The following is a 12,774-nucleotide window of genomic DNA, read 5'->3' as shown; positions in this document are numbered from 1 at the left end:
GCCTCGTCTATAAAACAGGTAGGGTGAGATTACTTAGTAGTTTTTGAGCCTGGCTGAATAGAATAACCTGGCTATTTAAAAAAAATACTTCAAATGCCCAGGTTCCAATCCAGACCAATGAGGGAGACTCTCTGGGAGTGATTCTTGGCCACGGGCATCTGTAGCAGCCCAAGGTCATTGTGATCCCCCAAGCAGAGAGCCACCGTATCAATCTTTCCAGCATTTTGGGTGACCGAAGCTCTGTGATGTCATGCTGTACTTCCTAGGGGAAGACACACAGATATAATGTCTCTGAGCAGATTATGGTTTCCCTATGGCCCACCATATTTTAATAAAGATTCTCTTTTCTCCAACTGAACCTTCTACCAAACTCCGGTGGATTCTACCTCATAATGTGTCCAGACCACAATGGCATTTTGAAGACCCAAATGCCTCATCTTGGGCTGTCTTGAAGGTAAAAATTAATGTTATGTATATAATAAAAAAAAAAATAAAAGTCAAAATTGATCTTCCCTCTAGAAGTTTTTTGCCCACCTTGCTAAAAATCATCTCAACTTTCAAATATTCTTGTCAGGAACACGGATCAAAGACGCCAAGTTAGCTGACCTGTTTCCCTTCAATCATGGTGAACACTTAGCCACGCCTTCCCCATCTGAAGACCGACTGACATTCTTTAACAGACAGTGGTTGCTGATTTTTCCCTTTGTCCAAACTGCATGCCAGTTCGTTGGGGAGGGCAAGAAGTAAGGGAGGCCCGCGTTGGCACAAAACCTGCCTGATAAAGCCAGACATCTGACCTGCTGTCAGCCCGTCCCTTGGTCTAGACAGGAGAATCAGAATAACTCAAGGCCGGGTATTCAAAGTGGACAAAATGTTCATTGTCTCTGGATAGGAGGGACTCTCACTCGCTAAATATTTGGTTGTATGAAGAAAAAAAAAAAGTAGAAGAAGAAAAGAAAGAAAAAAAACTGGTCCTCGTTTGGCTGATAAGACTCTGAAAGAAAGGCTTCTCCTCATGGAGTCTGCTAGGAGACCATCAAGGACACGCAAGACCTAATCTGAGGGCCGGCTTCATGGTCACGCTGCTCAGAAAGGCAGTGCTTAGTCTAATGCTCTGCACCTGCTATCCTGAGGTCCTTAACAGTTTTAACCTTGAATCTGCGTTTTGTACGTGAAGTCTGATGGGACAGGAGAGCATGTGCAGAGGGCTTGGGACCTCAGCTCACACGTGGTCCACGGTCCCCCATCCCACCCCCTCCTGCTGCCTCCCTGGGACAGGGGATCTCAGTCACCAGCTCCCACCTCCAGTGTCCCTGCTGGTCCAGCCTCCCCATCTCAATGTCACCTAGGGCAGCAAAGGAGTTTGTGCCCCATCACTGACTGGGACCTGAGCACTGGTGAGGACAGGGGCGGGGTTGGGTGTATTCCTTGTAGCATTTAGAGACAGAGAAGGAAGTAGCTGTCTCCACTTTAGGCTGCCCAGGCCATGGTGTGTTTCCTAGGTGACTTGCTGGAAAGTCTCACCCACACCAGATCCCGAGCAGGTCCCACGACAGAGACAGCCATTCCCTGGATCGCTGCCTGTCTACTGTGAGTTGGGGTTGTCAGCCATGGGAATAAAAGAAGATTGCTTTCCCTGCCCCAGCTGGGGGCCTACACTTTCATTTTACACGGGGATCTACAATCCTGTCGCTGACCTTTCCTGACCTGATGGCCGACAGATAGTTCTGCATGTCACAGAGCTATGTGGGGCTTGGGGAGGGCTATGGGAGTTCAATGTCATACATATTCACACTCCCAGAGCAGAGCGGAAGAGTTGCCTCTTCAAGTTTTTCTTCTTCTGTCAGTGTCATAATATACACATATCATGTATCAGCTGTGCGACGTGCGGCACAAAGCTTGCAGGCCCCATTCCAGTGCCCTATGATGTCACTGGGTAGACACTCCATGATGATCACCATCTACTAACCCACTTCCTCATCTGTGGCCTGTTCTCACACTTCATTCTCGGCATTATCAGAGTCTCATCTCCAGCCAAGAACTTTGGCCCCTCATGGATTCTTTTCCATCCCTTGGCTTACTTTTCTTTTCTTTCTTTCTTTCTTTCTTTTTTTTTTTTTTTTTGCAGCACTTTTCTTAAAGGATGAACTTAGATGACTTTTAATTAATGCATGGGTCTAGAGGATCCCCAGTGTATATGGTTCCATCCCATACTGTGAATGGGAACTGTGCTGAGCTGGGGACTTTAATGGCTTTGTGTAGGGGAAATACATCCTCTGGGTGGATGGGGACACTGCCACATTTCCACTGCCCTTGGTTCTGTAGAGGCCAAGACTAATTACCTCCCCCCACAGGCCACGGTTTCCCCCAGGCCTTACTGGGAGCTGCACACGGCACCCTTTTCTTCCCCATACACGGCTCAAAATTGTTCTTACTCTAATGTATAGCTCTGGACTGATTTTCTTAGGGAAAAATGATGAGAATAACTCAGTCAGGCATTCATGGGGAAGAAAACCCTGTAGCAGTTCGGGGGATAGAGGGAAAGGGGAAGAGAGATGAGAGGGAGAGAGGTGGCTTTTTCCCCATTTTTAGTCTGTGACTAGTGTAAAGTGGCTTCCCTTGCATTTTGCAGTATGCTGCTCTAAGCAGAATTTCCTCTCCAAACTCGGAAAGCTTCGCAGTGTGCCTGAGAGCAGCCACTGGTCTGCCCTCAACTAACTCTGTCTGTCAGAAGCAAGCCTGTTAACATAGAGCATTTCTAGAATTTCCAAAAACATATGGTGTACTGTTCTCCTGGGGGAAAAAAAAAAAAAAATCTGTCGGCCAAGTAGGGAGAGTTTCATGATGAAAGCTGCAATTTAGAAGCAACAACTCTTAGAAGTAAAATTTGTATTATTTCCTAAAGCCTCTGTTCCAAACAAAACACTTTTCATATGGAGCTCTTCTCCTGAGCTCATTATTGGACACAGCTGCTTGGAGGAAAAACACTCGCTTTAGACGGCAAGATCTCTGGCAGGACAGTCTGGGATGATCATTTCTACCTTGAACTGAAAGAAATGCTAGTTACCGGCAGAACAAAACAGAAACCTAAAGGTAAGAATTTTTTTTTTTTTTTTTTAACCAAAGGAGACAGAAAAACATGCCCTAAGGGATGAGACCCAGAGAGTAACAGAATAAACATGGGTCACTGTAGAAAGCTACTTGTTATTATTATTTATAACAACAGTCACTGTGTCCAGTAACCATACTAATTATTTAAAAAATCCTGGGAGGAAGCTTTTCTTCCTCCCATTCTACGGAGGAGAGCAGATATGCACAAGGCCAAGGTTATCAGAGCCCCTTGCCCAGCTGGGATCGGGCAGACGTGGGATCAAGCCCAAAGGCTCCCTCTCCGGCTCTTTGCCCGAGATGCGAGGAAGGTGTGAGGAAGACCTTGGGAAGCGACCACATGGGTTTCTGATTACCATGGCTTTGTTGGAATGGCCACCTCCTTGGAACTCAATGGTCCCGAAAGCATCCGTCGGGCTGAGCTGTGTGTGCTTGCTGATGGACCACTTCTCGGACTGGATGTCATTTCGGGAGAGGCGACTCTCATTTTTCTCATTCTGAAGAACGGAGATACTGGGAGTGAGGCCCACATGCTGGCCGATCAGACGCCCACAGCAACACCTGCAACAGAAGAGGTCAAGGTGAATCCCTTGTCTCTGCCATGATTGGAGCACCCACTTCGGACGACCCGCAGGAGACATGGACAGACTGTAGCCAGCCAGTCAGCTCTCCGGCCGCTCCGGCAGAATCCCATGATGTGGCTGTATGAGGCAAATAGTGAACTCAGGATTTACTTGCCATAGCAATTTTCTTTTCGGCCCCTTCTCATTTCCTTTAGTTGGAGAAGCTAACATGCCTCCCGGCTTTCTCCACCCGCCTCTCTCAGACCTGCCATATTGTTCAGGATCGGAACCTGGGAACAAAAGCCCTACAGGTTTTTCTACCTTTCACTCCTCCCGTCGATCAAATCTTGCATGAAAGCCACTGCGCGGCTTTGAGGGGAGGATTTTAACGTGCACATTTAAATAAGGACTCTCACTCAAACGTGAGTCACAACCTAACTTGTCTTTCCCCGGCTGACATTCACTGTCAAATGTCCAATTCTGGGAATAAAAACCTACAGCTTAAGTGTTCCCAAAGAAACAATGAAAATATTATTCACAAGATATTTGAAAACAAAATTCAATTTGGAAACGGCCTTCATGCTTTCCCACTACCACTATTAAAATGTTAGTAATAATACTGGTACCACTACTAAAACTGTTAGTAAAAATACTGACACATAGTTATCACTTATTAAATACTAATGAGGATCACATTTATTTTATGAATAAAATATTGCAGTTTTGAAGGTTAGGAAACATGCTCAAGGTTACACAGCAAGTCTATATGACTCTACAGACTGTATTTTAAATTGTGGGGCACCTGGGTGGCTCAGTGGGTTAAAGCCTCTGACTTCGGCTCAGGTCATGATCCCAAGGTCCTGGGATCGAGCCCTGCATTGGGCTCTCTGCTCAGCAGGGAGCCTGCTTCCTCCCCTCTCTCTGCCTGCCTCTCTGCCTACTTGTGATCTCTGTCAAATAAATGAATAATATCTTTAGATTGCTTGGTTACGTTGCCTTTTCATAAAGGCATTTCCAGACATTCAGATTTACTACATCCCAAATGCTTCGTAGCTCATATGTTTTAAGGCAAAATGAGGAAGGTAAGGAGAATACTAAAGGTAAGGTAAGTAGGATACTACAAACGTGCTCGGACAGGAATCTGCTGGTCAGCAATCTAGTCAGTAATCTGCTAGGAGTCTTTTGTTTAAAAAGCTCTTTTTCATTATAGCAGAGAATGTTGGTACAAACCAAGCATTTTGATGAAATGCCGAGAAGAGAAAATCAGTAACCATACTAAAAATACACATAACCCACTTATAGATGGTGATTAATTCCTTCCCAATGGGGTATCTGTTATTTTGTACAGGCTTTTAGAGAATTAACCACAGGCGTGGTATATTATGTGGGGTATACATAGAAGATTGTTACAGAGATGCCCAGCAAATATAAAAAATAAAAATCTTTGACATTGGTTCCCTTGCAATGGATAGTCATTACTATTGTAGTTCTGTTCCCGTAATTGCTACTCTGTGTTCTCACTTCATTATAGAAACAGCAAGATTACCTATGGGGGTCTTTGGTGCTGGGTATGATGTGAACACATTCTCTTTTATAAAATGCTCTTTCTATCCAGGATTTCTGAGCCTGAAAAAAAAAAAAAAAGAAGAAGAAGAAAGGTGAACATAACCTTGATGTATTCTTGTCAGGGAAGCAAATTTTCATAATCATGTAATAGACTAGTATTTCATAAACCAAATTGAAATTGTGGTTACTTCACACATAAACGCTGCATATAACAAAATCAATTGCTGCCAGTACCTGTTGATTAGGTTAACCTCGTAACATTGAGTCCAAGAAAATGACCATAATAAAAAAAAAATGTTAGAGATGGAACCATATACAAATTCTTGATCATTTCTGAAGGCAGAGAACAATGCTATTTATGGAGGAAATGAAAAACACAGAGCTACGGTGTGTTTATATCCCCATACATAACAAATATTCAGGGGCAGAAGGAAATACATGTAAATCAGGATGAAGTTCTCATGGCTAACACTTCCATTTGATTTTCTTTGTGGAAAGAAGGAGAAACTGAGGTGCCTGGGGCATTCAGTCAGTTGAGTGTTCAGTTCTTGATTTTGGCTCAGGTCATGATCTCAGGGTCATGAGATCAAGCCCCACGTTGTTGAGGAATCTGCCTGAGATTCTCTCTCTCCCTCTGTCCCTCCCTCCACCTCTCCAAAAAGAAAGAAAGAGAGAGAGAGAGAGAGAGAAAAGTGGTAAAAGAATTACAAAATTCAAGAGCTCTATTCCATCAAGATGTTTTTTTTTCAATAATCCTAATTAGCCGTGCTTAAATGCCAGAGGAAAAAAAGGAAACAGAAGCATAAGGAAGATAAACGCCTTCAACACTTAGTCCAGAACTTCACAGGTAATGCCTTTAGAAGGAAGGAAGATAGCACTCTTTCTTTTCCTTTCTTTTCTTTGTTAATTCCACATGTCTTTCAGCACAGGAAACACAGCTTCTTAGAATGGGCATTGTTGGGACTGTCCACCAGGACGTCCAGGCACTGAGACTGCGTTCCCAGAAGGATAAAGGAAGCTCCAGAAGACTATACCATCTTTGTTCCAGAGCACAGTGTCCATCCCACAGCCCTTTACCTCTTTCTTTACCAGTTTTTGACAAAGCAGAGGAGTTTCCCATGAGATCCTGTAAGCTACACAGAAGATTCCTTTTCTAAGCATTTAAGACGGAAGTTGTTAAAGCAACGCGTAAAGTTATTTCCATATGGTATCATCTTTTCTTTAACACAGTATCAGGGCTAAATTTATACTCTTGAAATTCTTGCACTCTTGCACTTTGCACTTTGCACTCTTGCACTTTGAAAGGGCCAAAGTGCAACTTCGTGGTTTATTTGGCCTCCGTGTCCACTGCTAACTGTTACAAGCCCCCATATGTTGGCTGTAATTGATACTGACTCTGCCAAGGACCCAAACATCTATATAAACTGTGCCAAGGTCTAGTTTGCTCCCAACCCTTAGTCTCCCATCTCTCTCTGCTCTCCTGATGGAGGCTAGGCAAGCATACAGCACAAAAGGCAGGAGTTATCTCATATGACAAAAACATCGTAAAAGTAGCAACATGGGGGATGCTTGCATTTCTCAGTGTTTATGCACTGTCCACACGAAGAGGAGCGCCCAGCCTGCCTCGAGATCCCTGGGTCCAGGTGGCCCTCTGCACCCTCAAACCACAAAAGGTAACATTTGCAATTCTGTTTGTCAGCTGGGCATGAAGAAAGCCCCAGTGTCTCTTTACAAAGATTTTTCTTCTCAAATATATAGGAAAAGCAAGTGGCTGCATCTTTGCAACAGAAATAAGCCGAGCAGCATAGATAACCAGGCTTTATCTTTGTGAAAAGCCTGTAAGTTAAACTATTCACAGGCTGTGATTTTTCCTAGACACTGAATACTTTCATTGATAACATCTCTTGGCAGAAAGATGGTAAAAATATTCCTCCCTGGACATTTGAAACCAACTTTCCCTACACCTCAGGGAGCAGGAAAGGTAGAATGCACTTTCCTTTCTTCTTTGTGGCCCACTTTGGCGAGAATTCAGAAGGATCTTTTGGAGAAGATTCTGCAAATTTGGGGCAGTGCCAACCAATACTCCCCGAGAGAAAAAAGGCATGGCAGTATCACAAATAGAGCATGAGGTGTGCCATTAGAAACAGTGGCATGACTGGGGACTCTACAGCATGGACAAAGTCACATAATTTTGGGGGTCCTCAGTTTTTCTCATCCATAAAATGGGCACAATACTAATAGCTGCCACTCCAAGTTGTTACCATTATTATTTGGGCACTGTGTTTCACTTCAAGAAAAGGGGCCAGTGCTGGCTCGGTTCTGGTACTGAAAGTTCAGATGCAGATTCAGAGAAGATCACTATGAACCTGCTCTCACAGTCTTGACCTAGTTTGATTTCTCTTTGTGTTGGGGGATCAGAGGCTCTGAGAAGGCCTCGTTGGCCACAAAAAAATGGCATACAGGAAAGTTATTTAACTTCCCTGAGTCTTTTCTATTAACATGAGGATAATCTAGCCGCCTCATAACACTGTTGTATTTACCAAAGCACGTGATTCAGGGACAGCACCTGGGACTCAGGAGCCACTCAATATTTAACATTTATGAAGGGCTCCTCTTGTGCCTGGAAGTATGCCATATATGTATTATCTCCATGGGTCCTCATAAGGACCTCATGAGGGAAGAGCTACTTTTATACCCACTCTACCATTGAAGGAGTTGAGGGAGAGAGAGATGCAGCAGGGACACTTTAAAGCCAGAGTTTGAGCTTGTGCAGTCTGACTAGAGTTCACACACTTACCCATTCTGCTAAAATGCCTTTCCTCATTATATATTACTGATATTAAATACCCTTGATCTGGCAATACCATCTGGGCATGCTTGGGATTGCCTTGGTTTTTAGAGAGAGTTGGACTCCTAGAGGCAAACCTTAGACCCAGCATATACTGCACCTTTCTCTCCTCTTTCCCCTGCTCTGTCCCCACATGTGGAGTAATACATACTCTACTCTCCGTTCTACCTCTCTCCTTAGGAGAAAGGATTGGGGGACATTAGGAAGACATTGTAATAGGAGCAAGAAGTAAAAGGGGGGGGGGTCATTATAAGAGCTCTAACAAAGAAAGGTGATTCCAACAGGATCCCTAACTTGAGAATCTAGAGGACCATGACATAAGAATTAGACTTTCCAAGGACACCTTGATTATTTGTCTCACTCATGGATCCCAGTTTCAACTTGGAAGGCCCTAGAAGTTTTACTCAGAATTACTACATAGAGAAATGGCCAACTGGTTAGTTTTTAAAAATAAAGTAACTTGACTTGTTACAGTTTAGAAACTTAATTGCCTTCCTGAAGCCAACAATCACCTCACTGTTAGTGAAAGGAATGAAGATCAATTTCTATTTCTTACTACCAGCAGCTTAACCATTTCCCTTGCAAAGGCATGGAAAATTGGGAGGAGGGTAGGGGAAAGAATACAATAGAAAAAAAAAATCTTTCCAACATTCATAATTGAATTTTTTTTTTTGCAAAAACAAAAGTATAAAACATAATAGGAAGAGCACATGTATAACACATGAATTAGAAATGCTACAAAATATCATGCATAATTGATTATGCTCTACTGTGGGCTTTGCTGTATTATGCTTTAATTCAGGTCTTCAATGTGGATAGATATTAGATTTTTAAAATTATTTTCTAGAAGAGAATAAATTTGAAATATAATCACAGTTTAACTTGTTCCCCAAACTAATTCCTTTCTCTTTTGTCCAAAGGCTTTGAACTGCTCTGCGTGAACTTCATACTTGGCTTAAATATCCAAGTAAGTTAGCTCAGAATGGCTATCCTTGTTGTTAGAAAGCATGAAATAGTTTTGACATGCCACGATTCTCACTGACCCTTTAATTCTCTTCTAATACAAAACTTCAATGGACAGGATGCCCTAAAATCTTTTCTTTTTAAATTGGCTTCGGAAGTCTTGTGTACTCTTAGAAAAGATGGCTTCCATCGGACCTTAGAAAATCACTTTGTACGTTCTTTTTTAAAGGTAGAACAGCCACATCACCATGACTGAGTTCATGAAGGGCGATTTTCTTTCTTGTCTTTCTGCATTATCAGTCATGTGTGATGTGTAATAGGGAAGTGGTTTCTAAGGCTAATAATTAAAGGACATCATATTGCAAACAAAAACGAGGACATCTGAGTCTTGAACAAAGTATCATGATTACCCTGAAAGAATAAAGCACTAATTTTGCAAGTAAAATGTACAGTCAATAAAGGATACAAATGATAGAAACAAACAAACAAAAGCTGTAATATTGCCTCTTAAAGGGAAAAAAGTTATTTCACTTGGTCAAGTTTCACTTCTTTTTCACAAAGGTTCTGCTGCAAACATTCATTCTCCCGATGATTCTGATGCTTCATACTCCTGATTTCCACCCCCGCCCCCTCCCTCACCCCCAGCTACAGGACCAAGAACTTCTCCAGGCAGGAATGGTTGATAAGCACATACATCAAGTATATGCTAAATCTGTCTCCAAAAAGTCTTGGAAACCACTACTGTAATCCAGCTTTTAGGAAGGTAACTTAACAGAACAACAACCCAGACCAGTAATGACAAGATGAGAGACAGCAAAAAAGAATCCACTAAATCTATAGAACAAACTGAAATTTCACCATGTTCCTTGAGACTCTCCTGTTTCAGATGTACGCTCTGTCCTAATCAGAACAAAAACACCAAAGACCCAAAGGGAATGAATGCCTGTATTCCTTTTTGACTCTAGCTTTCCTTCAGCATCAACCTGGGCAATCTTTTGGTCTTTCTCTAGGTCCCCCGGATCCACTTTTGGGAGGTTGAACAAGAAGAAAACAAGCCGAAATCATTTTACCTGAGCACCGACTCTGGGTGGTGGCAAAGGCAGTCCCACGAGCAGCTCCTGTTGCTTTCATTTTGCTGTGTCTGGGGCTGGTCATCCCGTTAATAATGCTCTTATGACCGCCCACTGGAAAAAAAGCCACTTGCCCAGCTCTTCCCCCAAGAGACGTTTCAAGTAAGCAATGAACTTGGGCAGATTAGCCCCTTGGAATGTGCCGCTTTGGGATTAGCCTCACTAAGAATCCCATGGACATTCCCTTGCAGCCCTCAAACACTGCTTGATTTGAACATCTAATCTGACGCCAGAAGAAAAACAAATCCCCGGAGAGATCGGATTTAACTGGCACAAGTCCTGACAGGCTCCCCGCGCCACCCCCCCTCCCTTTCCTTTTTCCATTTTCAGAGAGAAGGCTTCTGAAAGTGTGATAAGGTGTTCTGAGTTCTGAAAAGTTCAACTCGGGAAAGCAAACCCTTCTAAGGAAACTGTGTATTAATGCTCCGAGTGGTTCGAACACACAGGGGGCATTGTTCCTTCCTCCCCAAAGAATGGGAAGATACGTTTCTTTACAGAGGAATGGCTCACAACTCTGCATGTTTCAAAAAGAATAGTTTGGTCCTCAAACCTGAGCTCAAGCAGGATGAAGTTGGACTTTGCCAGTGGCTTTCCACAACTTCTAAAATGTCAATAAATGATAAAACTTGTCTGATGGCACCTCCCGTCCTTGGTCCCTCCCTTGGAATTGCAAATGTGTGATTAGAAACCTACACTCTCCTGTTTCCCGGTGACAGCGAGGAGCGGTGAGCATTCCAGGGACAGAGACGGGGACTGAAAGCAGTCACACCAGCGTGGTTTGTGACCTGTGGCGGCCCAAGTGGGAGCTTCTGGCTCACACAAAAAGGGCTCTCTCAAACATCCCCCGGGGGTGAATTTTTCAGATAACAGTAGCTCTTACCTACCTAAGTGAACAAACTGAGAGAGAAAAGACTCCACTTTCAACAATGCACAAGTACTTGGTATAAAGTAAATATATAAGCATGTCCTCTCCAAAGGACTGCTCTCTCCCCACAGACAGAAGCCAGAGCAGAGAGGGGGTGTTTATGCTCAACAACCTGGGCTGTGAATCTGTGAGGGCAGGGCCACTCTGATCTTCATTTTTCCTGACAACACCTAGTAGGTGTTACTTGAACGCTTGCGGGGGGTCATAGCGTGACCCAGAGGACTTACCCGGAACTTGGATGGAATCCTTCTTCTTGATTCTCTGCTGTTTCCAAGACTGATCTCCTTCAAACTCTGGTCTCTCACATACTAAGGTTCCCCAGACACAAGAATCAATAAATTGCTTAATGACCTTCAACCGAGGAGGCAGCCCAGTAAACAACTTACAAGTGGGACACCAGACTGAGCTTTACCCTTAAACACAGCACGGAGAAGTCCCTTCACTTGTCTTCAGGAGTTTGGCTACACAATGGTTGTAGCGACAGCGTTGACGACGTGCATCCCCTCTTTTCAAGCAGTGGGAACACTCCCATGCGTTCTATTCTCAGGGACTCACCAGAGATGCGAGCACAGAAAGATGTTCATTGCGGCTTTATTTATAACACAGATAAATTGGAAACAAAAGTCCATCAATGGGAGCCAATTAAACTATGGCTCATCGCACTTGAGGATCAGAATCCAGTTTCAAAAGACTAATTACCTACAGAAATACACATTTTCACATTCTTATGTGTGAAAGTGGGCATAAAATAGTAAGTGAATAATAATTAGAAATTTTAAATACATACAGACATAATAGGTAGGAACCATATTAAAGTGGAAACTGTGGCTAATTTTTCTTCCTTTTGTTTTTCTACATTTTCCTAAGCTTTTTTCCCCCCTATAATCATATATTTGTAGTCATAAAACTATATTCTTTGTGGTCAGAAGGTTGCCAGTTCCCCCCCATCCCCCACCCTCGCCCCAACTATGAAGCTTAAGATAACAGGAAGTCCCTGGGAAGAGCAGTTCAGGAAGTGACCTAGGAAGAATTCGGTCAAAAGCGAGAGGGCCTGGCCCGCTTAGTCAGGACAGCATGTAACCTTTGACCTCTGGGTGACGAGGTGAGCCCCACACTGGGTGTTAGAGATTATTTTGAAAAAATAGAGAAGGCTCAGTGGGGAATATGTGGAAAGAAGATTTCTACAATGTCCTGGGTGAGTCTTCCAGAAGGAGGAGTTGGGGAAGGGGACAGAGAATAGCAGGAGAAAGACCAGAAGGAGGAGGGACAGAAGGGACAGAAGGAGGAAGGAGAGAGGAGGACGTTGGCGGGCGGGTAAGCACCTGAGAGACACGGGGCTGGTGGGCTGCAGACTATCTGTGTGACTAAAGAAATTGGTTACGGATGATCCCTCCCATGTAAGAAACATGAAAAATTCATCTTTCTTCAACCTCCTTCCTCACCAGATGCTACTTCAACCCGTCGTCTGACTGACTTTAAATCCTGAGTTCCCTCACATTCATACTGAGGGTTTTAAATACTGCCTCTGGATTTTTCCTAATTCTGTTCCCTCACTTTTACTCATTTTCCCCCCTTTTTGCTTACTTTTCCTTTACAGAAAGAAATATTTGATAGGGACAAGAATACGGGGCGTCTCCATGAACTTTATGCCAAAGACAAAAATATTACCAC

General features: G+C 43.5%; 1 protein-coding gene across 11 annotated transcripts in view; it reads right to left on the bottom strand.

The window, feature by feature from the left end:
- The window catches only part of TRPM3 (transient receptor potential cation channel subfamily M member 3), a 489,615-nt gene that overhangs the window by 248,110 nt on the left and 228,731 nt on the right, over positions 1–12,774 (bottom strand). For all 11 annotated transcript variants that reach the window (XM_059143490.1, XM_059143480.1, XM_059143482.1 and 8 more), the window contains exons 2-3: positions 5,218–5,297; positions 3,465–3,669 (exon numbers count right to left, since the gene is read on the bottom strand). In XM_059143490.1, the coding sequence (XP_058999473.1) occupies positions 3,465–3,669; positions 5,218–5,297 (285 nt within the window). The remainder of the gene's footprint in view (positions 1–3,464; positions 3,670–5,217; positions 5,298–12,774) is intronic.

The sequence above is a fragment of the Mustela lutreola genome, chromosome 12, assembly GCF_030435805.1.
Source record: "Mustela lutreola isolate mMusLut2 chromosome 12, mMusLut2.pri, whole genome shotgun sequence".
In the NCBI taxonomy this organism is placed as follows: domain Eukaryota; kingdom Metazoa; phylum Chordata; class Mammalia; order Carnivora; family Mustelidae; genus Mustela; species Mustela lutreola.
The sequence above is the reverse complement of the archived record's forward strand: the minus strand, read 5'-3'. Positions and strand labels throughout refer to the sequence as shown.